A 23,560-nucleotide genomic window follows, 5' to 3' on the forward strand; every position below is an offset into this window, starting at 1 on the left:
TTTGATCTAATCAAACCAACCCAGAAATACATATATATATATATATACAAGGCATGAACCAAACCGGTTCACCAAAAATGGCTCACCCAAACCACCAAACACAGATTAACCCCTCACCCAAACCACCAAACACAGATTAACCCTTACATAGAGACAAGAATCTTAGGCCCTAAATGAGGGTCAAGGTGAGAATGAGCTTAGTTAAGAACATGTAGGGTTGTGATTGTGATTGAGATCGAATAGCCTAGCCCAACTCATCCCTATTGCAGCCCTAAAGTAGCATTGAGGGGTGAATCGGATCAGCTACTTTTGAAGGTAGTATATGTAGTTCCTTTACCACATGTTTAATATGGATACCTCTAAGCAGTGACAAGGTAGACCCTTACCCTCTATTCCTGAATATATATTGTATCATGCACTACCCTCGATGGTAAACGAATCGGAATCTTGATACACAGGTCTATAGTGTGATGGTACCTGTTAGACACCCCTTTAGCTCTCACCGAGTAATGCCAGTGATGCCCAAGCCACTTTATTGTCATGCCTTGAACCACAAAAGAGAAAAAATTGTCATGCCCAAGCCGGTGTCGATACCAAATTTCGTGAACCACGAAGGAAGAGAAAGAAGATTAGGATCCAGCCTCACCCTTATCTAACCAATCAAAAGTCCTGCTCTTTTATCTCTTACGGTGACCCCTCAGATTTCCACCCCACCCTCTGGGGGCTTCACTCATTCCTTATCTCTCCCTCCCACCCATCTCCGCCTCACAGGTCACAACACAGACACCGACACTCTCTCTCTCTCTCTCTCCTCTCTCTCTCTCTCTCTCTCTCTCACTCTAATGGCCACCAAGTCTCTTCAGTCCCTCCAGCGGTTACCTCTCAGCAGGCGCCAGCACTCAGATAGCCTTCCCTCCACCTTACCATCTTCGCTCTTCCTCAGACCGACCACCACCACCACCTCTTCTACCATTCTGTCCCTGCAGCATAAACTCTGCTCCACTTCCTTCACCATCTTCTCCACTACTTCCACCACAACTAATCCAACTTCACAAACACTCTCCTTCGACACCCTCCAACACTACCTATCCTCCAAGGACTACCGGCAAGCCGACGAAGAAACTCGCCGTCTCCTTATCGTTTTAGCAGGGGAAGCAGCTCAGGAGCGTGGTTATGTCTTCTTCTCAGAAGTCCAATTCATCTCAAAATCCGACCTCCAGACGATAGACAATCTCTGGCGACAATACAGCGATAATAAATTTGGTTACAGTGTTCAGAAGAGAATATGCGAGAAGGTTAACAGAGATTTCACCAGATTTTTCAAGAAGCTTGGCTGGATGAAGAAGCTAGATACTGAGGTTGAGCAGTACAATTACAGGGCTTTCCCAAATGAGTTTATCTGGGAATTGAAAGATGACACCCCAGAAGGTCACCTCCCTCTGACAAATGCTCTTAGAGGTACCCAACTCCTCAACAGTATTCTAAGCCACCCTGCTTTTCAGACCATGGAAGATGAAGAAGAAGAGAATGACGACAAAGAAGACAAGGGAGCTGGTGAGATGAAGCAGAAACCAAAACCTGGAGATACCAAGAGACTATCCAAACCAGACTATAGCTTCTGAGCTTGGATTGTTCAAATAAAATTCTCATCCGGCAGAAAGTAATGCCTGGTCCACCAATTTGTTTTCTAAAGAGTTACTGTTATAGTGTTATGCATTCCTATTTTGTTTTACTTTTCTATCATTTTCAATCCCTGAAAGGTCCCTGCATTCTTTGGTTTTTGGTAAACTGCGGTCTATTGATTCACCACAGATCACATAACCAATGATCTAAAGAAGCCCAGACGAGGCTATTAGGAGAAGAAAGAGCCTTCCGCGACAAGAATTCCGCTACAAAATTGAATTTTCTTGGAATCCAGTGAAAAGTGGAATAGATAAAAGTAGAAGATACAGTAGAATATCCTGTATCACCGGCTGAACCTCCCAATATTCTGAAAGCTTGTGCCAAATGTTATCCCATTTTAAAATTGATTTATTCTGCAGACTTTGTTAAATCGCCATTCCACCGCATGATCTGGGAGATATTTGCTTTTCGTGGATTAGCATCTCGAGGTCCTTTGATGCGCATAAAGAAATCGTCTTGACCATGGTAAACTGGGAATGAAAGCAAGGGGATGGATGGGCTTAGCATTTTCAAATTCTTTTATGCTTTGTAGATAGTTTTTGGAGTATATTCTGATTGATACTGTAATTATATAAATCGTTTAGCCATAGTAAAAGAATAGTTTTTCTTCTTTTTGTTCGTGTTTTTTCCCCATTGAAACTGAAGCTTATAAGCGTTCTTACACAACTCGAAGGAGGAGGTGGGGTGGTTTCGCAGGAGGATCGCTCCTTGCTGTGATCCAGAGGCAGGAATGGCTGCCATTTTGGAGGGATTGCAATAGCCCAGGAGTTGAACGAACCCAATTGTCTCAACATAATGCAACTACTGGAACCCACTTGCAGAGGGACTGGAAAACTCACTTTTTTTTTTTTTTTGGGGTAATGGAAAACTCACTGGTTACAGTAGTGATATTCGTGTGTTGGCAGGGATTAGAAGTCACGTCCGGTTTGAGCATATTGGTAGGACGCGAATCAAGCTACCTATTGGACGTCCAAGGTGGCGTTGGATCCATTGGCCCCTTGAAGGTTCTTTTCCGTATATTCCCACTGGTCTGGAAGCATCCTAATGGCAGATAAAGGCTCTCCCGTTTGACCTAATTTCTGTTCTTGCTTCTTTCGTTAGGTGACTGTCTATGACCTCGTTTCTGCATACCACAAAAAAAAAAATGGAAAGAATTTTTGGACATCCTCTCCGCAATAACACAAGAACAGTGTATCGGTTTCTTCATTTTTACCAGGGTTTCTTGTTGGTCATATAAAGCAATGGTTTGCATCAGGAAGTTCAATTACATATTCAAGCGAGAATTTACAATACATGGAAATTTGAATCCAATTTTGCATATCGATACAATAATAATCTGGATTGAAATCCATATAAAGTACAGAAACCCTTAGCCATGCTCCGTGTACCTGCACAGTGGAATAGAGTCAGAAATCACGGATAAGTGGTCGGTTCAATTCTCTAAGTTAACTGAAATCAGTTGCTTCTTCTTTTAAGTTCAGAAAATCATACCAAGGCAGAGGGAGAATGAACCAAACCCCAAAATCATTAAAACTAATTGATCCTTCTTATCCAGTTCAAGAACATATCCATAACTTAAATTATGGTTCACATTCAAGCTACGTGGTCACCTAATTGCTTTCAAGCATTGTCTACATTGGTTGGGATCCCAATGGTGCATGCGGAAACTGGCAGAGACGCAAGAACACACGGTGGAATAATACAAAAAGATAACAATATTTTCAGAATATTGTCAAATAATTCTTTAGTTGGATGGTTCTAACCAGTCAGTTGCCAGATGTCCAATTTCAGTCAGAAGATACATTAAATTGTCCAGAAAAAATTTGTTGAGTTTATTTCGTTTTAGATTGTTAACTCAATCAATAGCAGGTGTGCACTAGCGATGTTCATCTAGAGGTATCAAAAAGCAGAAAACCAAAACGAGTTGCTACAGGCAGCTCGTAATCACATAGCTAAGGAAGATGGGTGACTTCATGAAATGTATTGGGATGATATTCTGTAGCACAGCATGAGCATGTGAATTCATTTAAGAGAAGAGTAATGGCATGGTTTGAAGGAGATGATTGAAACGGAGAGAGATAACAGCAATAAACAGCTTAGAGGAAAATGAGAGTGAGATTACTCAAAGGGATGGTCATTGTAGAGCCAGAAGGAGATTCAAGGCCTGAATAAAAAAAGGTTAAGGGATAAGATGACAGTTGCGTTCTCAGATATATTGTGTGAATGTTTAACTAGCACAGAGTGCCATGGGTGAATATTGAATAGTTTCAAACAACATAACCACCTAAAACACAGATTTATACATTGATAATAAAATAATAAATAAATTAATGCATCATGTATCTGTGCATCTTACCAAATGTATGAGCCATGGTACATATACACGATTTTGAAGTAACCAAAAATCTAGGGGAATTATTTTGAAACTAGAAACATAAATGATACAGAATTAGAATGCAATTATACGTCCCCATGGCTTGCCACATGGCAGAAATGGACAAATTCATGTTGTAGAAGACAAGAACCAGGCAAAGAAAAGCAGATTCTTAACCAAATAAGCTTGTTTTTTAAGGAATACATCAGGGTTCTAAGATGGATGGGTGGTGTGGCTGCTAAGAAGCACCATATAGATAAACTCAGTGGCACAGGAATGAGGATGCTAAGATGGATGAGTAGCAAAATTAGGAAGAATAATGTAATGAATAGTCTAATGGGAGCTGGGATAAAGAAGCAAGAAGACTAAGAAGATAGTGGGAAAAAGAGGAAACCTGAGATGGATCAGACTTGAAGCACGGGAAGATAGAGAAGAAGAAGAAGAAGAAGAAGAGGGGGGCTGCAAGAGCAAAAACTCAAGGTTTAATTCATTTTTCTATTCCCATACTCAATTAGCTGATTACAAGTGTTTAAATAATAAAAAGAGACACTTCGTTACAAAACAACTATAGAAGGACTCTTGGTAATTTAAAACTAATAAAGAAAAAGAGAGAAAAAAATGATCCTACTTGAACTCTTAGCAATTTAAACTACCTAAACCTGATCCTAGATGTCCAACCCGAATTAAAAATAATTATCCCAATAAATAAATAGCATAATCCTACATTTTCTCTAAAAATCCCACAAAAACAATTCCTATTTTATCTCCTAGCAAGCTGGACTTGGGGCCCACCAAATTTGAATTTATCTCCTTGTAAACTAGACTTGAGGCCCATTAAATACAAAGAATTATCTCCTAGCTTACTGTTCACTTTAGTGTAGCATGATCAGTAACTTCTAGTTATGCTACATGAATTTCTCCCTCTTTTAAAATAAACTAGTTCTTGACTTTTAGTGAGATAAGAACTAATGTTGTATGAAAAGCACTATTAGGACCCTAGGATGAGGCTAGGTGGAGGGGAGAGAGAGAGAGAGAATTAGGGTTAGTTAAGGGTTATAAATAGAGGGACAAGTGAGGGGGGAGGGTATCAAATGTTTTGGAAGAGTTTTCTTGGGCAGCCGTAGGCTGAGGGACACCTTTGGGTGTGGGGGTGAGTGGCACCATTAAAACCAGTTTTTCAATGTTAATTTTGGTATTTTTGTATTAATTTTGGGAGGTAATAGTAGGGTCTTATCAACTGACATTAGAGCATTCACGATCCAGGGAGGTGATGGCACTATCTTTGTTTTCTGGTGAAGGAGGAGTTTAGAGATGGATTTTAGAGGTTCTTCTCTTCTGCTAGGAGAACCAGATCGAGGAAGAGCAGTGGACAGTGGTTGGGGGTGACGATCCAACATCTGGAAAGAGAGGCACTCAACTAGATTTATTGCAAGAATTGGACGACATTTACTTAGACGGGATTCAAAGAAACCCTAAGGTGTGAGTTTAGCGACGGGAGACAACCGAGATCAAATCTAGAGATAGACACCAACCAAGTTGGATCAGAGTATAGTATCAATGTGAATGCATCGCCAAATCGGGTTGTAGAGAAGGTTGGAAAGAAGTATCGAACGGAGGATGAAGTACTGCCGGCTATGGAAATCACGCCTCACCAAATGAGGAGTAGAAAGACGAAGATAGGACTGAGTGAGGATACCTACCGGACCAGAGTAAAGGAGCAATATTCTGCGATAACTTCGAGATGCAGTGAAGTGAAGAAGCATAGAAGGCCATTCAGTCGGCGGCAAGTTGCAAGCAGTGAGAATTTTTGTTCGTAGGAAAGGGAGAAGACGACGCTAGTTGAGGATTTTTAGGGTTGGTTTGTGTGAAACCCAGCCCTAACCTAACCCTGACCTTGACCTAGAAATTTGGTTGTTTGTAGGTCCGAAGACCCGGAGGAAAGGAAGAAGCCAGTTGTGGGCCATCTCAGTAGAAGACATGGTGTTTGACTCTGAACCCATGGATATTGATGGTGGAGTTCAAATCTTGGAAGTCTGTGCAGATCTGGAAGGAAAGTTGCAGCTTGAAGAAGATGAGATTAGTTGAAGGACTTGGAGTATTATCTGACTTGGTTTGAAGGTATTTCTATACCCTAGGTATGTCACTTGATATGTGTGCAAAAGCCCTTGAGGTTTAGAGCCCATTTGATCCTCCATTTCCCTATTTTGGCCTTGTTGTTCTGCTTGGTCGACTGGGTCAGTCAACCAAGCACTCGACCAAAGGTTTGCTAAATCCGAGAAAATGCAATTTTAGGGTTTTTTCACTTATATTTAAACCCTACTTCATGTTTCTTAGTTACGGCAGCCTCCTAAACACTTTTTGAACGTGAGAAGACCTCTCCAAAACTCTCTCTGGTGATTCGAACGATTCCTCTGCAGTCTGAAGCCTCTCATCTCTGATTTGCCAATTCAAGGTTAGTAATCACTTCGACATTACGAATTTCTTTGCTTTAATCTTATTCTTCATTGAGATCAGGAAGAAGATGCTACATCCTTGCAACCATCCCTTCGTAATCTCATTATATTCCTTGAGATCTATGATCATCGTCAAGATCTTAACCCTAACCCGAAACTTTTTTTGAAACCCTAACCTTGTATGATCTTTCTGGAAACCTTTGCTAACCTCCCATGCGAGGGAAACCTCATGGGCAATGTTTAGATTAATCTAAACTTGATTTTTAATGATTTTCTTGTTATTTTCTTGATAGCAATCATTCCCTTTCATCCTGTGATCATAGCCTTTTCATGAGAGCCATAAGGTTGAAACCCTAGTTTCTTAATTCAAACCAAGAACCCATCTCTTGACCTTGACTTGATGATTTTACCTTCCCATATAGTTCTAATACATTCTAGGAAGTTCCCCTTCAAATTTCGGATCAATCCGACTTCAAACGAAGAAGTTATAACCAATCTAGTTTCTGCAATTCCGTACTAACTCGGTTGGTCAACTGCTTGGTCGATGGGTCCAGTAGACCAAGCACTCGACCAAAGGAGGCAGTAGCTTCATTTTTTGCCCGATTCGATTCGTTTGCTCTCTAATCTTTTAGGTATCTTTCCTAATGTTGTATCTATGATTGTTAGGGGTCTATTCGCTAAGTTTGGAGTTACTCTCTTTGATCTTTGGATTATCTTTGGCGATAATCAAGGTAAGAACAGTTATTTCATAATTACATAGATCATTTACTCTCTGGTTTCTACTTTATGAAACTCTGAGTTTATGTATTGTTCTTGTACGTTATACTTCTGATGTACTACTGTAAGTACAGTAGCACTTCACTTATGTTTTCTTTTTCATTATTCAAGCTTATATGAGTTGCTTATTTCTTTATTGTTTAATGATTAGATCATGACTTTATATTCTCTTTTATATGATGAATGGTTGATTGTGTATGACATGACTGATCTGAGAATGTGTTTGACTAGGTATGGTTTGGGATTGAGAGGTGTCCTTTTGACACTTCTGTCCTTGGACATTATCGGAAATAGTATGGGATGTTTCCAGGGTTGCCCATTGACACTTTCCCAAATCATTGATTTTTACACCTAGGACTGTCTAGCAGTGTTTGGCTAGGATGTCCCCGTTATATCAAACCCGAATTGGAAGGGTATTGAGACCGAACGACCCGTGGTAGCAATGTGATTCACGGGCGCTCAAGATGGCTAACCAATCCGTGAGAGGACGGGAATCATATTGTGGGGGTCATTTATTGGAGGTTGCATATGGATAGACTTGGGCTCATTGGCGCTCAAGACCGGTGAGTTATATCCGTGAGAGGACATGAGAGCTTCCCGTTTACCATATGTGGATAATCAATAGGGTTGATGAGTCCATAGTCCGAGAGGGAATACGCTGACTCTAGTGTGAAGGATACCGGAAAGGATCCCGAGAGGGGAGGAATGGACGTATCTGGAGCTGAGTTGATGTAACTAAGTAGAAGACTTGCATTGGGCTAGGTTTAAACCCTGACATGCGTCAGTACTTAGACCAATGGTGATGTGAGAGAGCGGTGACTTAACCCCCAGCCATGAATGTCCCGAGGGATGCCGGACCCACTACCAAAAGGCATTGTGTGATTGACCTACCCAAAGAAGTACGGTGCTATGACTTAAAGCATGTCTGCCAATAGAGACCAGCATACATAGAGTTTAGATGCATGCATACATTATCTGTTCATACTGCATTGCATTTTGTTATGATTTGCCGCATGTTATTTATGTTGTTATGAGTTAACTTGCCTTACTAAGTTTCTTTCGAAACTCATTCCTTTTTGTACAATGTTTGTTAGATTATCCTACAGGTTCTGACTACTATGAAGGACAGTACAACGAAGTGCAAACCGATGAAGTGTACTACACGCAAGGTGTTGGCGACAATCAAGATTACCCTGATGATCGCTCGAGCGATCACATTGCGTACTACGATTAGACGTAATGTAAAGATGGAACATCTCTGTTGGATTGACGAAGTCCACTATTTTGAAGATGTCATCTATAGGATAGAAAACTCGTAGTTTTGTTTGATCTTCTTTCCTTGCTTTTCTTTAGAATCATTGTAATTCTTTTTAGACTTATGCACTACTTTTCCGCTGTAGCTGTGGAGTGAGTTTCCGCCTCACTCTACTTCTTTTTTATGTGATTACATCTGGTATCATTTCCGCACTCTGATTATATTGATTATTCATTTCTTGATTTGAATCTTTTGTTTATTAAAACCTTGATTATTTCCTGTTTATGATTATGTTATTGTATATATGGGAGGATGATTTCCTCGATACTTGATCTTCGGGGCTGTGGATCACACTCCCGGGTATGCCAGTTAGGGTACCGGTAGTTTGAACCACCTCAAACTGGTTTACGGGTTCGGTTCACTCATTAAGAGTCTAGGTTCTTCTAAATTGGGCCCAACTCAGATACACTTATCCTCCCACATAGGGCCCAAACGAACCAAATTTAAAGATTGGGCCGCTTGGTTCCCAAAGAAACCTCCTTGGGCCCAACTTATTTCATTAACCCCAAGCCCATCTCATTTCATTAACCTATATTTCTTAACTCGTTCAAACAAATTATCTTGGGCCCATTCCACTTTTATGACCCAAAGCCCATTTAAGCCCATCAACCCAACGCCCAACCCATTCCTTTTAACCCATGTTCTTAAGTATTTGAACCCCACCCATTTAACACATCTATCATGGGCCTGGCCCGTATCGTTACCCCAAAGCCCACTTCTTTTGATTATTAATTTGGGCCCAATTAAGGCTCAACCCAAAACTCAGTTTGAACCAATGAACCAACGGTCCGACCGAGCCAAGAAGGGGACACGCCATCGTCTTCAACCTCTTGAAACTGAGATGGAAAGAGACGCCGAGAATGGGGCAGCAGCAATGGAGATCCGGACTTGCGACACCCCAAGGCGGAGACGTAGCGCGCTTCTGGCGAGTTTGCGGGGGTGTGACCTATTTTTGGAAGAGGCGCTGGAGACCTTACGAAATTTAGTACACCATCTTCAAAACAAACTTTGCGTGGGACTGCCGATTGAAAATCATTTAAAGAAGAAATTTCTGAGTTGCAAAAGCAAAGCATTTCCTCAGATGATTTGCTTAAGAATAGGATATCAGAATTGTGTAAGTGCCATACTGTTGCTAGAGAATGCTCGTCAGGGGATCAATCGGCGAAGTCTTTTGGCTAATCGTGGTGATATTCTTGCTGCTCCAGATAGCGATGGGAAATCGAAGGGAAAAAAAATGTGGCAAGCATGTGAATATACGTCTCTGGTGTCTAATATATTGTGAGGGACTGCAATAGTTATGTGGCAAGCATGCGAGAGCTAAACTTCTTCAAAATTTCCATCACTTCGAGAACAAGGTGATTTTCGAGGGGCCAGTAGTGTTAGGACCCTAGGATGAGGCCAGGTAGAGAGAGAGAGAGAGAGAGAGAGAGAATTAGGGTTAGTTGAGGGTTATAAATAGAGGGACAAGTGAGAGGGGAGGGTATCGAATGTTTTGGAGAGTTTTCTTGGGCAGCCATAGGCTGAGGACACCTTTGGGTGTGGGGGTGAGTGGCACCATTAAAACCAGTTTATCAATGTTAATTCTACTATTTTTGTATTGATTTTGGGAGGAGCAATAGTAGGGTCCTATCAAGCACTTGTTAAAGAAGGAAATATCCTTTGTTTTTCCTTCTTTCCTTGAAGGTGTGTGGAATGAAGAGAGGTAAAGCTTGAAGATAATGATATTACTCACGGTGGTCGTGAATAGGTGGAGAACAAATGGGGAGGAAGATCAAAGAAAGAAGAAATAGAGAAGACAAATCAGCGAGAGAAGAAGAATTAGTAGGAAACAAAGATCATAAGAAGGAAATTAGCAAGGTAGACAACTTGAGAGCAGGATCGAGAGAGTGAAGAATCCAATAGAAAGAGAGTGTTACCTAGGTGTAGCCTGATACCAAATAATGGGGGAGATGATAGAGGAGCAAAGAGGATAAAAAGATAGGAGGAAAAAGGGGAAGCCTGAGAAGAAGGAAATTAGCCAAGGTAGACAACTTAAGAGCAGGATTGAGAGAGTTACCTAGGTTTAGTTTGATACCGAATAATGGGGGACAGGATAGAGGAGCAAAGAGGATAAAAAGATAGGAAGAAAAAGGGGAAGCTTGAGAAGATTTAGACTTGAAGCACGGGAAGATGGAGAAGATCACTCATAAGAAGAAGAGGAGAGAGAGGAGGGGGGCTCCAAGCGTACAAAACTCAAGCTTAACTTCATTTTTCTATTCCCATAGCCAAGAAGCTAATCATAAGTGTTCAAATAATAAAAGAGACATACTTCGATACAAAAACAACTATAGTAGGACTCTTGGTAATTTAAAACCAACAAAAAAACTGATCCTACTAGGGAACTCAGCAATTTAAAACTTACTAAAATTGATCCTAGATATCTTACCCAAATTAAATATCTGATTACATAATTATCCCAATAAATAGATAAATAACAAAATCTTACATTATCTCTAAGAATCCCACAAGAACAATTCCTATTTTATATCCTTGCAAACTGGACTTGGACCCCATCATATATGAATTTATCTCCTCACAAGCTGGACTTGGTGCCCACCAAATATAAATAATTATCTCCTAGGTGGTTCACATTTCTATAGCATGAAAAGCAACATTTGGTTGCATTGCATCATATTCATATTACAGTTGATCTTGGAGTAGCTTTGATAAATGATAAGCTACAAGAAAGTCAATAGAGGTGGCAAGGCCATGTTCAATGGAGGATGGAATTAGAAAAACCAAGGGCAAACATAAGATAACCTCAAGAGAAGTAGTGAGAAAAGATATGCATAGGTTAGGCCTTGTATCTAGTATGGCCTCAAATGGAGCTGATTAGAAGGCAAGGATCCATGTAGCTGACCCCATTTGGCTAAGAAAAGGTTTGTTGTTGTTTTACATCTAGGGTAGGGTTCTATACATGTAGTGCCTTCCATCACATGGGTTCTCCATCAATTAGCCTATTAGGCCACTTTTATGGGCTAACTATGGGTAGTTAGGTTGCATAAAAGATTACCAATTTTGTTTCTCCTACCAAAGTTTATTTTAGGGTTTTACTAGCTTGAATCGGTGGTTCAATTCAAGTTGTTTTAAAATAATTTATTTTTTGGCTCGGGGAATATTTCTTTTTACGTGATTTTCTTTTAAATGTTTATTATTGGGGCTGGATTAGAGATTTGGTGTGAGTCCCATTTCAATTTCCTAGTCAATATAAGTTACCTAATGGATTATGGATTGGGTTAGGTCTTTTCTTTTTCATGTAGGAGTATAAGTTTGAGTCTATTACAATAGGTGCATGTTTTGAACATGAATTCATTTTGGGATAGTTACTAATGCCTCCCTGTAGTATAGCTAATTCCTACATTATCCCCTGTACTTTTTGGAACTACTAATCCAACCAAGACGTCGCCTGAGACTAATGATGCCCCCTGGTCATTATGCTCTGCCAGTTAAAGATGATGCAGCATCTTTGTATTTTTCAAAAAACCCCCAAAATAACCCTAAGAATTGTAAATAGTTACTTATTTACCTCTTATGTAAAATTTTAAATTACAGTATTACCCTTAGTCCTTAGCAGACAAAATTAACCCTAAACCTAAAGCCCTGAACCCATCTTATTCTCTTACCAGGGGGACTTCTGCTGTTAACCGCAAAAAACTCGTTCTCTCACTGAAAATAAATAAATAAATAAAGCACCTTCTTCCTCTTCCTCTCGCAGTTGGGTTATCAGCTGCATGCAAATAAATAAATGCCCACGCCATCTTTAGATTGGAATCACAATGTTGGTTCATCTTTCCGTTGGGCTTTTTGAACGATCTCAGTATCAGTGTCGAAAAACATCAACAATTCTTGTACGTCTTGCGAACATTGCAAACTCTAAGTCACTTCCCAGAAAAGATGATTGAGAAACAGAAGCTTAATCTTTATCAGTTAGTAAAGTGTACATGACAATAGCTCTTGAAGTGTAAGACAAGCCTCTTTCCACGCAGGTTGTCCCATTCAGAGAAATTTGTTAAGAGAAGGCTGTACAGAAAGAGTAAGAAAACAGGCCATTTTTACCTCATTTGTTAACATGGTCTAGCTTGCCATAATCCTGTTTGCTCAAGAACACTTTTAGGTTCTTATGCCCCATGTCCTTGCACGAATTATGTTGGATTACTTACGAAGTTTTTATATTTTTCTTGTTCAACTTGGTTTTTGAATTTTTACCCCATTATCATATCTGAGTATAATTAGTGTTACAATAACCTTGCACCAACCTAGAACTCATTCAATTAAGGGCTGCAAAATTGGTATTCCATATGGGTTTTTCTAAACAAAGGTCATATCGTCTTTTGGCTTCTTCATTCAAATAAAGGGAAAAATGGACATTGTATACCACCCTTAACAGCCTTTTAGCATCTTTAGAAGTGAGGGAGTGATAGTTATTTCACAAAAAGCAAGGTTTGATCAGTAATTAAGCTATAGTACAGGGGAATATCAGTAATTATCCCCTTTCTTTTCCTGGGGAGTCAGCAGTGGCATTTTGGCCACTACTCTCTTCTTTTCTGGTGATAGGAATTGGTTTTTAATTGAATTGACACCTTGCGGTGGGAGGCTTGGATGGTTCATTCATCAGATTGCTATGTGATCCAATCGATTCTTTGATGGTGCGAGGTACGGGAGACTCAAAGTGAAGCTCGGCTTCAACTTATTCAAAGATTTTCCTCAACTCTTAGCACGGTACAAATTTCGGTCGAAACATGTGAAGTTTCGGAACGAAACTCGTGAGGACTGAAAAAAAGTCCTCACTTTCGATTGAAACAGTCGATTCGTCGAAACCTGGTTCAACCCAACTAGACCAGCTGGTTCATGAGAAAAGAAATTCCCAAATTTCGTGGGAAACATGGGAAATTTCGTAGAAACCTGAGAAATTTCGTGGAAATTTGGAACTTTTTCCTGTAAATTTTGTAGCTTTCCCAAATTTTCAATTTTTTTGTTTATTTCATGTTTCCCTAAATACCACAACAAATACCCCCTCCATCAAGACATCCCTTTCCAAATTGCGTATTCCCTCAAACTAGTTATCTTAAGCATGTTGATGACCAGACTCATAAAGTTACAGTTGTCGATTACCTTGACAACCATAGGCATAAAATGTCATGGGATGTCTATGTTCGTTGGTTGGAAGAGAGGATATTACAGGCATAGTACTACTCAGCTCACAGGATGGATCCACTCTTGGCACTAAGTTGTATTTTCCTTTTATTGTCAGCTATTTTGAAGTTATAAATTATATATTGAATGTTATGTGCTTAAGTAGTTAAGTTTATAGTGTACTTTTTGGACAACTCTACATTGATGTTATGTACATTGAATGACATATCTACATTGATTTTTTTAGCAAAATACAACCAATGTGTTCTTTATACTCTAATTAGCTTAAATGCAAAGTCTCACCCTAAAATACTCTTTAAAACCTGTCGAAACTTGCACGAAAAAATCTTAAGTTTCCTCGAAATTTTCCAATTTCCCACCTAAGTTTCCATTTTCACCTGGTCGAAACTTGAGTTTTCTTCGAATTTTTTTCTATGACTCTTAGTCATGAATCAGATTCAAAATTCAACCTTTGATGTAAACCCAAATCTAAGGCTACAGGTAATTTGAGAATTTTCCTAGATTTTAGGGCTGCCCAGGAATTCCAGCAATGGATGAGTGTTTCAGGGTCTCAGGATCTTCTAGAGCTTCAGATAACCCTGCTGTAACTGGAAATCAGTTCTTGACTTTCACTGTAATTAGGATTCCAGATTTGAAATTTGAACTAAAGTCAAAATTAGAGTTTATGGTAGGTTCGGCCAGTGTGGGTTTGGATGTCTTTGCCGGTTCTGTAAATTCAAGCTGGGTTTCAAGGGGTTAGAAGGTTTAAGAAGGTCTGGTTTATCTAATTTAGGGGTTTTAGAAGTTTGAAATTCTGCAGAATTTTTCCAAGGTAGAAGATGAAGTGTAGAAATTTGCTGGGTTAAGGAAAGTGGGGCTGATTAGGGAAAATAAATTTAGGAAAGCAGTCTAGAGCTTGGAGCGATCCTAGGGGAAGAGAAAGGGTACTAGACAGGGGCGGAGCCAAGATTCAATATTTTTTTTGGGAGGGGGAGAGGGGGAGTAGAGTTCGGATCACAATGTGGTCCTCTCACGCTTCCCCACCACACAATAGTGGTGGGACACACCTATGAATATTAATAAAATAAATCATAGGCAGGCCCCCACTGGGCACCAATCCTCCTTTTTTTTTCATTTTTTGAAGTAGATTATTAAGAAAATTCTAAAATTTACAACAACTTTGACAATGATTTTTGCTATCTATTATCTTTCTTTCTTTTAAGGAGGAAATTATCAAAAAAAAGGAAGATGATTTCAACAGTAAATCGCTAATAGATGCAAATTAAATGAATCGTGCTAGTTAGTCACCCTATTCCATTCACAATATAAAATTAAAATAAAAAGAATAACAAAAAAGGGGGGGAAATAAAGAAAGAGAGAGAATACCTCATTAAGCATGGAAGATTTAGGAACAAATTGCTAACGTTTGGCTTTTCTAGTTTCCATAAGCGGTATGTGAGGGAAGAGGAGAGAAGAAATAGGAGAAATTTTAGGAATTCATGAGTTAGTTTCTAGTTGGGTTTCAACTAATTCTTCCTTAAAAAAGATTTTTAATTGTAATCCTTAGACAATTACTAAGAATCCTTTCTACCCGTTAATCTTACCTCTAAGAATTATTTTCAATATTAGGGTGAGCAACTAAATGCCCCTGTATGGAGAAGTGATATAATCCAAATTGAAGGAACTAGGAGAGCTAGGCGCAAGCCTAAGATAACCTTAAGAGAAGTGTTGAGAAAGGACATGCATAGCTTAGGCCTTGTATCTAGCATGACCTCAAACAGAATTGATTGGAGGGCAAGAATCCATGTAGCCACCCCATTTAGTTGGGAAAAGGCCTATCGTTGTTGTTGTTGTTGGGTGAGCAAATAATGATATTTCACATGTAGGGGGGGGGGGGGGGGAGAGAGAGGGAAAGAGAGGGAAAAAAAAGGAAAAACTAAAGGGATAAGGAGAATTTTTGAAAAATCGGAGGGGGCCGAGGGAGTTCCACCCCTGATCCTAGAGGGGCTGGGGAAGATGGATAAACAAGGGTGGGGGCTGCTGCTTTCGCAGGGAACAAGGGGGGAAGGGGGAGGGTTACGGTTGCAAGCAGAAGGGTAGTGTTTGCTGAACTAGAAGACAAGGGGAGAGGCGGTAAATGCAAAGGGATTGGGTTGGTTTCTAGGTCTCAGCAAGAGAGACAGTGGGGCTGGGATGGGATGCAATGGAGGGAAGGGGCTGCACTTACTTGGGAGAGGCTTGAACTAGGTTGCGGCTAAGCTTGAAGAAGAAGAACTATCGAAGTTGCAAAAAATAATGGAATCTACTAAACACACGGGCTTAATTAAACTTTAACTTAAAAGCACATGCTAATTAAGAGAATTTTAGGACTCTTAACTAACCAAAGAAAGGTAGAAAAGGACTCCATAAAATTAGTTGGACATATTCCAGCAAAATAGGACTCGGACCAGAAATGGATAATGATCAAAATCCCTATGTATTGGTTCGTCCTCCTCTGGGCTTGTCACAAACTGCTAGTGGGCCTAGGCCCTCTTACGGCCTTCTTGGGCAGTCCCTAGCTGGTTACATCAGCTCTCCCCTTCTTGAAATCATTCATCTCTTGATGAATGCACTTGTCATGCAAATCAGGATTTATCCTTTGAGGGGCTTCCATATGAACTCATTCTCACATCTTGCAGGCAAGAGGAAGTAGTAGATACACAGCAGCCAATACTGCTCCAGGACAGAATTCTGAAAAAGTGATGGGGCAAGGGATGTGGTCTTCTAGTCTAGGAGCCTTCCCTTCAAAGAACCAAGGTGGTGTTGTGAAGCCAGCATGTTTCGGCTCAAAACCAGCAATCTTTCCCAAGGAGTCTTCTTTTCTCATAACTCTTGCTTGCACTGCTGTCTCGGCTATGCTCTCATGATCCTCTAAGTTTGTAGTCTCTGTTGTCAAGAGTTACCTCTTCTTTAGGCAGAAGAAGATCATGTGCTAGACCAAAGGCATGATGAATATCGCATGGACTAGAAGCTAGATCAAGTAACTTTGGTGTCTCCTCAAGATTCTGGGGCAGCAACTCTTTGGACTCATGGTACTCGTTCAAGGCTTCATCTTAATCAATGAGGGATGCTTCTAGAGGTTGGCAAAGGACTTCTTCGAGAGGTGGTTCATGGGATTGGTAGACTGTATCTCCCCTTCTTTGAGGACACTCACTAGCTAAGTAATCCTTTGCTTTATTGTACCAGTCCTCCTGATTTATTCCATCAGATTTACTGAACTCTGGGGGGTATCGTTGTTGGTATTGCCTCACTTGATGTTCTTAGGGAAAAATAATTGGCTCAACATCTTTGACATCTCTTCCCAACTGTTGGATTCAATGCCTTCATACATCATTTGACTCCTTTTGTGGTTCCACTGTTCATGAGCATATCCCACCAGTCGGTTATATGCAAACCCCATCTTGCCATTCTCTAGATAATAATGTCGATCAAAATACTTGTCTAGATAATGCAACCACTCATAAAATACCTGAAGGTCTTTGACGCCATCATAAGTTCTTAAGTCATGAATCTCTAGTGGTCTGGGTGGTTGCCTTATCACTCTGTACATATGAGAGGGAATTAACTCCTAGTTCGATCCTCCATGGCTTTGGCTACTCCTGGTCCATCTAAGACAAGACTAGAGTTTTCTGGAACTGCAGCTCTGATACCACTGATGTAAACCCAAATCTAGGGCTGGGGGTAATTTGGGAATTTCCCTAGATTTTTGGGTTCTCCAGTAATTCCAGCAAGAGATCGGTATTTTAGGGGGCTTAGGATCTTCCAGAGCTTCAGATAACCCTGCTGTAACTGGAAATCGATTCTGAACTTTTACTGTAATCAGGATTCCAGATATGAAATTTGCACTAAAAGTCAAAATAGGGTTTAGGGTAGGTCCAGGGTTTGGATCTGTCTTTGCTGGTTCTGTAAATTAAGAACTGGGTTCAAAGGGTTAGAAAATTTAAGGTCTGGTTTATCTAATTTAGGGTTTCAGAAGAAACTAAAATTCTGCAGAATTCTTCCAAGGTAGAAGATGAAGTGCAAAAATTTTCTGTGTTAAGGAAATGGTGCTGATTGGGGAAAATAACTTTAGGGAAGCAGTCTAGGGCTTGGTGTGATCCTAGGGGAAGAGAAAAGGGTCCAAGAGGGGCTGGGGAAGATTGTTTACCAAGGGTGGGGGCTGCTGCTATCACAGGGAACAGGGGGGGGGGGGGGAGGGCTACAGTCGCTAGCAGAAGGGGTAGGGTTTGCTGAACCAGAAATTGAGGGGACAGGGGGTAGGTGTGATAGGGTTGGGGTGGTTTCTAGGTCTAAGAAAGAAGGGGGGGGGGAGGGAGGGGCTGTACTTACTTGGGTGAGGCTTGAACTAGGTTGCTGCTGAAGCTTGTAGAAGAAGAACTTTCAAAGTTGCAGAAAACAATAGGACAATCCAACTGCAGGCCTGTACCTTGGGAAACCCATGACTTCTCTCAAGTCTTTCTTCAACTCAAAATTTTATTCATCCAAAACTGAGTTTTACATAGACTCTTTAACTATTTATAACAAAAAGTCTTTAACTTGGGGTGGGAATCCTTAACTGACAAGGATCCTACTTCTTGACCAAAACATTCAAAATGGAAGCTAATTACTTAAAGACCTCAACCCTAGATTTGAAATCTACTAAAAACACACATGCTTAATTAAACTCTAAGTTAAAAACATGTGCTAATTAAGATAACTTAGGACTCTAACTAGCCAAAAAAAGTAGAAAAGGACTCCATAAATTACCTGGACTTATTCCAGCAAAATAAGACTCGAACCTGGGTGAATAATGACCAAAATACCCTTGTATTGGTTCAGCCCCCTCGGGGATTGTCACAAACTTCTAGTGGGCCCGGGGTCTCTTTCGGCCCTTCTTGGGCTGTCCCTAGCTGGTCACATTAATCTTTAGTCACACTCTCATCAAACAGGCTGCAGCCTAGGTGAATAAAAATCAATGAGTGAGTCTTATACAGCTAACTAAAACAACCTCCTCCCAATTCATCCCAAACAGCTCATGCCACTATTCCTAAATCCCCGAAAACTTAAACCAGATCAATCCAACCATTTCAACTATAATTTCCCAGTTATCCTTGGGAAACCTTCCCAACGACTAAAATATGCTATAGCATCTGACAATCATCCAAACAGTAGGAAAAAAAATTCACTAATAAGCTACCATACCCCTGCCTAGCACTACAAACCTATCAAATGTAACCATAAGATTAACCAATATCCCAATATACCCAGTTGGATTGCCTGGTCAGAACAAATCCAAGTTTATTGGATCCTAGATGATTGTCTATCAGTCTAGGACTACATCACAAATCCCTCAAATGTGAGCTCAAGGTAACGACAGTAAATAAGACGCTACAATTAGATTCTATCACAGTGAAATGGCTGTATTGTAACATTATAATAGTTTCTAATTCAACTTACAACTTCCCCTGCTTGTTTCACACTGAAGTTTGACCACCAAGATTCTTTTTTTATTTTATTTGGGGGAGGGGGTGGTTATGGATTGGTTGGGAAAGGTCCACAATCATATGGATGCCATCTACATCAATAAAATGAATTCCACACAACTAGTGGTGGCAAAGTCTAAATGCCTCAAGCCAAGGGAAATACAGACAGGACAAGTCATGAATATAATTCCCTAATTATGAGATATCTGATAACAGGGCTTCATTTTGGTATCTTGACTTTGTTGAGTTATGGTGAGGACCATTTAGTGTTAACTCACAGAGGCATAAAAAACCAAATACAACTCAGTTCATATTCTTCTTGTTTCTTATGGTCAGTCCAACCACAAGCAAACCTATATTTATCCTTCTTTTTTCTGCTCAGAGTAGGTTTGGTTAAGTTACTATGGTTGCCTCTAGTACTGCTTGCTTTGTCAATTCTCCTCCTCCATCCTCAAGCCCCTTGCCCCTTACTGCAGCTGCTGTTATGCCTTATTTTCCGCTGCCTCCTCAACTTGAAGCCACTCCTTTCTACCCCTTCCTTGAAGCCCCTTGCCCCTTAGTGCAGCTGCTGTTATGCCTTATTTTCCTCTGCCTCCTCAACTTGAAGCTACTCCTTTCTACCCCTTCCACCTACCTTGCTTGAGTAAACATAACTATATGTCTTTGTTTCTTCATATGGATTCAAGGCATCTAGATAAGCATCATCGAATATTATCTAGTTGTCCAGGGGAAATGAACTTGGCCATGGAACCACAGCACTGGCCGAACTGTTTTCCAGCAGCTTAGTAAAGAGAGCAACAGAGTGTAAGCCCTTCCAGCACAGCGATGACAGATATTACATTCCATTTGAATTTCATGTTGAATATTTTTGTAGAATGGGTAATGCGGATAAAGGGGAAGTGATAATGTACCCTATACATACAGATGATGGTAGGGTGCAAACGATGTTCAGGGGATCTTGTGAACTGACATCTCGCTGCTAGAGACATCTTCATCCAATCTCAGAATGTGGTATATCCAGCAAAATGATTTCAAGTAAATGGGCAATGGAAGTTTTGAACATAATAACAATATCACCCCGGTAGATTAAATAAGGCAAGAAATGCAAGGATTTTGATAGGCAAAACATACTACACAACATTGATAAAAGAGCTCAGAAACAATGACAGCATTTTATATGTTTTGCAGGAAAAAGAGTACCAAATCATACTCAGAATATATATATATATATATATATATATATATATATATATATATATATATATATATATATATATATATATTCTTCACAAACATTTAACCAATAAAAAATGCACAATAAGTGAGTGCAAAAACGAAGGAGTTGAGCTAAAACTAAATATTTAGAAAGATCCAACTTATTCGAAGAAAATTGTGCTGTGATAAATTTACACTCACTTATGCACAAATGGCAACAGGTGTTTTCTAGAATTTTGGTCAAAAACAAAATGTAAATAATTTCCTCATCTGATCTATAATAGGTTGCTTCTAAATCCTGAAATGATTAGCATTCAATATTACCACAGCCAGAGTAGCCCAACATCTAATTCAAGTACAACTTCCAACAAGAAAAACATACTCACACAGTCATACCAAAGCCAGGGTATTATGCACAAGGACAAAGTCTTTTGGTATGCCGATGAGAACCATCGCATGAAAGCATTGCTTGTCTTTCAGTATACAAGCATGCTCCTGGATTCTGAAAACCAATGGCAAATTAGATTAGCTCAGATTCATGATACGTAAAATGGTCAACCTTAGACAAGATATAACTTAGCTTGCTATTCCTAATCCTTTCTTCAAATTTGTTGAGATTAAATCAGGAGGAGTACTTTGAAAAAGAAAAAAACATCTCCCATCCTAGCTACCCGATCACTACACAGGCATAGCTTTCATACTGTTAACCAGAGAGAGCAGAAATACACATTCACTCTTCATTCTTCAAAGAGAAAAATACATTACAATCCCATGATTTACTAACTGGCCACTCTAATAATTGATAATGTCATCAGAGTTGCCATGAAGTATGACCAATACCAAATAACAAGTAATATAAAGCTTTCTCAAGCAACAGCCACTTCTTTCCAGGCAGGTAACCATTTCTATACATTATTCCAATTTAATGACTTGTAACAATTTCACTGAAATCCTTCGAAATCATGAAGAGAATTAAACCATAAACTGCACTAGGAGCTTCTAACTCAACAGTTCAAATTTTGTGTTGAAGACAATCTACAAGATCTTATTGGTCTTCAAGATAGTGTTTTTGAAGAGTTGGAGTTTGTGTATCAAGTCCCTGAAGAGCAAGTTATTTAAATTGAAGACTCTATGAACAGACTGTCCATGGCTGACATTGATTCAGAGATCAAGCACATGGAGTCCGTCATTTTACCTGAAACTGTTGGAGAGAAAGCTCCTGCCCCAAAGATTACAATCTAAATAGTAGTGAGATGCCAAAGAATTGTTTTGGGTTGAAATTGGACATGCACCACATCAAACTCAAACTTAAATTTTATAAAATTCATTGTCAAGTTTTTCTCAATACTAAGAGAGTTAACACAGTAAAGAATGTCCAAAAGGGTAAATTGGAATTTGAAATACTTTATTTTGGCCCAGGTTTGAGTTCTATATACATTAAGCTTCTTATTTTTTATAAGCCCATAAAGTGGGGGTAATGATGGTACATGGGATGAGGTAAATTCAATAAATGATTTAGTGTGAGTTAGATTATGATACTCAATAATAGATAAAATTCTATGTTGATCTTTTTACGTTTTCTAATCTTTTATCTTTTAGAGTAAGTATGAGTCGAATTAGGAATTTTATAGGGCATCTCCCCCCCCCCCCCCCCCAAAAAAAAAATTCAATGAGAGATGATTTGTTTAATGAATATGACTTTTTATAAGAGTTTTTGTGCTGTTTAGCAGTGCGTATGGAAGTGCTCCCCCTTCTTTTATGCTCCTCTTCTTATCTTTTCTTTCCCAAGAGTTTCTTCTACCGTTCAAGTCGCCATTCAAGAATATCTTTGACAATAGAAAGTGGAATTATTCTGAACCGTAATTCTTCTTCTTCAAATTACCAAGACCTATCTTGTTTTTTTTCGTTCTTTTTACATTCGTACTCCCTAGAAATCCCAAAATTAAGCCAACCCGACCGTTAAAACAGTCCCAAACTTTGGGGATCATCCCCACAAATCATTACCAAGTTTCATCCCTCCATCCAATAAAACCCATAAATGAAACCAGGTCGGGGGGGCCCTGTAATAGGACCCAAACCCAGACCCAAAAGGCCCAATCAGAAGCTAGCTGAATACCCCTGATCCAAGGGTCATGAATCTATCTGTCTTTATTTTTCTGTCTGGATATGGTTTTCTCAAGATATTGCAGAGATCATGTTCAAGTAGGAATCCCAGTTAGAGTTCAATTTTCAATTAGTTGGTAATTAGGTATTTTATTTCCAAAATTGTATTTAAAGAGTCCTATTCTAGTTTCTATTTAGTGATTGAGCTGTAAAGGGAATTCTATCCTAAATAGGATCCCTAGTTGAGTCTTATTAGGAATTGGTAAGAAACCCTGCAGCCTAGGCTGAAGAGTGTATAAACTCTGGAATTTATATCTTTAGTCTTCAACCCTCCCTCTCCCTGTCATACACTTGTGGCAAGCCTGAAAGTCAAGGATATTCTGCAAGAGACCTTCTCCCATCAAGTACAAGTCAAAATGAAACCAGTTAGGCTAGCACCATGGAAGAGAAAGGAGCCAGAACAAACATTCCCGTAGACATCCTTGAAGTCCAAGCTATCATTAGTGATAAAGGCAAGCATAGAGGAGAGATTTTTAAGCCTATATCCACAGTGCTAACAGAGTAAGAGAAGTGGTGAGAAAGGATAAGCATAGCTTAGACCTTGTATCTAGCATGGCCTCAAACATAACTGATTGGAAGGCAAGAATCCATGTAGCAACCCCATTTAGTTGGGACAAGGCTTATTGTTGTTGTTGTATCCACAGTGCTAACAGAGGTGATCGCAAGAAAAGACTTCAGAGGCATGGCCATTGACTTCAAGTCTGAGCCCACTGACTTCGTCTTTCCTCCTTGGGATTTGGACAAAAGGAACCCTATAATTAAAGACTTAGACTTCATTCCCTCCAGCCTTATCTTGCAAGAGTTCTATCTAGGAAAGATGTAAGGGGCCACAGACATGCTACATCCTCCCCACTGTAAGATGGGAGGACGAGTTCAAACCACAGGCCAGCAAAGGGATTGACCCAGG

General features: G+C 39.8%; 2 protein-coding genes across 2 annotated transcripts in view; one reads left to right on the forward strand and one right to left on the reverse strand.

The window, feature by feature from the left end:
• Window positions 1-794: 794 nt before the first annotated feature.
• On the forward strand, window positions 795-1,732 carry GUN4 (protein GENOMES UNCOUPLED 4). Its single transcript, XM_089150328.1, has one exon. The coding sequence runs from the start codon at window positions 843-845 to the stop codon at window positions 1,620-1,622; it is 780 nt and encodes a 259-aa protein (XP_089006454.1). The 5' UTR covers window positions 795-842; the 3' UTR covers window positions 1,623-1,732.
• A 1,049-nt stretch (window positions 1,733-2,781) lies between these two features.
• Window positions 2,782-23,560, reverse strand: part of LOC149022162 (glycosyltransferase family protein) — a 59,397-nt gene continuing 38,618 nt past the window's right edge. The window contains exons 12-13 of the mRNA XM_089150327.1: window positions 20,877-20,992; window positions 2,782-3,071 (exon numbers count right to left, since the gene is read on the reverse strand). Coding sequence (XP_089006453.1) covers window positions 20,900-20,992 — 93 coding nt within the window. The 3' untranslated portion in view covers window positions 2,782-3,071; window positions 20,877-20,899. The remainder of the gene's footprint in view (window positions 3,072-20,876; window positions 20,993-23,560) is intronic.

This window comes from Hakea prostrata, chromosome 3 (genome assembly GCF_041222555.1).
Source record: "Hakea prostrata isolate BN-2017 chromosome 3, UWA_Hpros_2, whole genome shotgun sequence".
NCBI lineage: Eukaryota > Viridiplantae > Streptophyta > Magnoliopsida > Proteales > Proteaceae > Hakea > Hakea prostrata.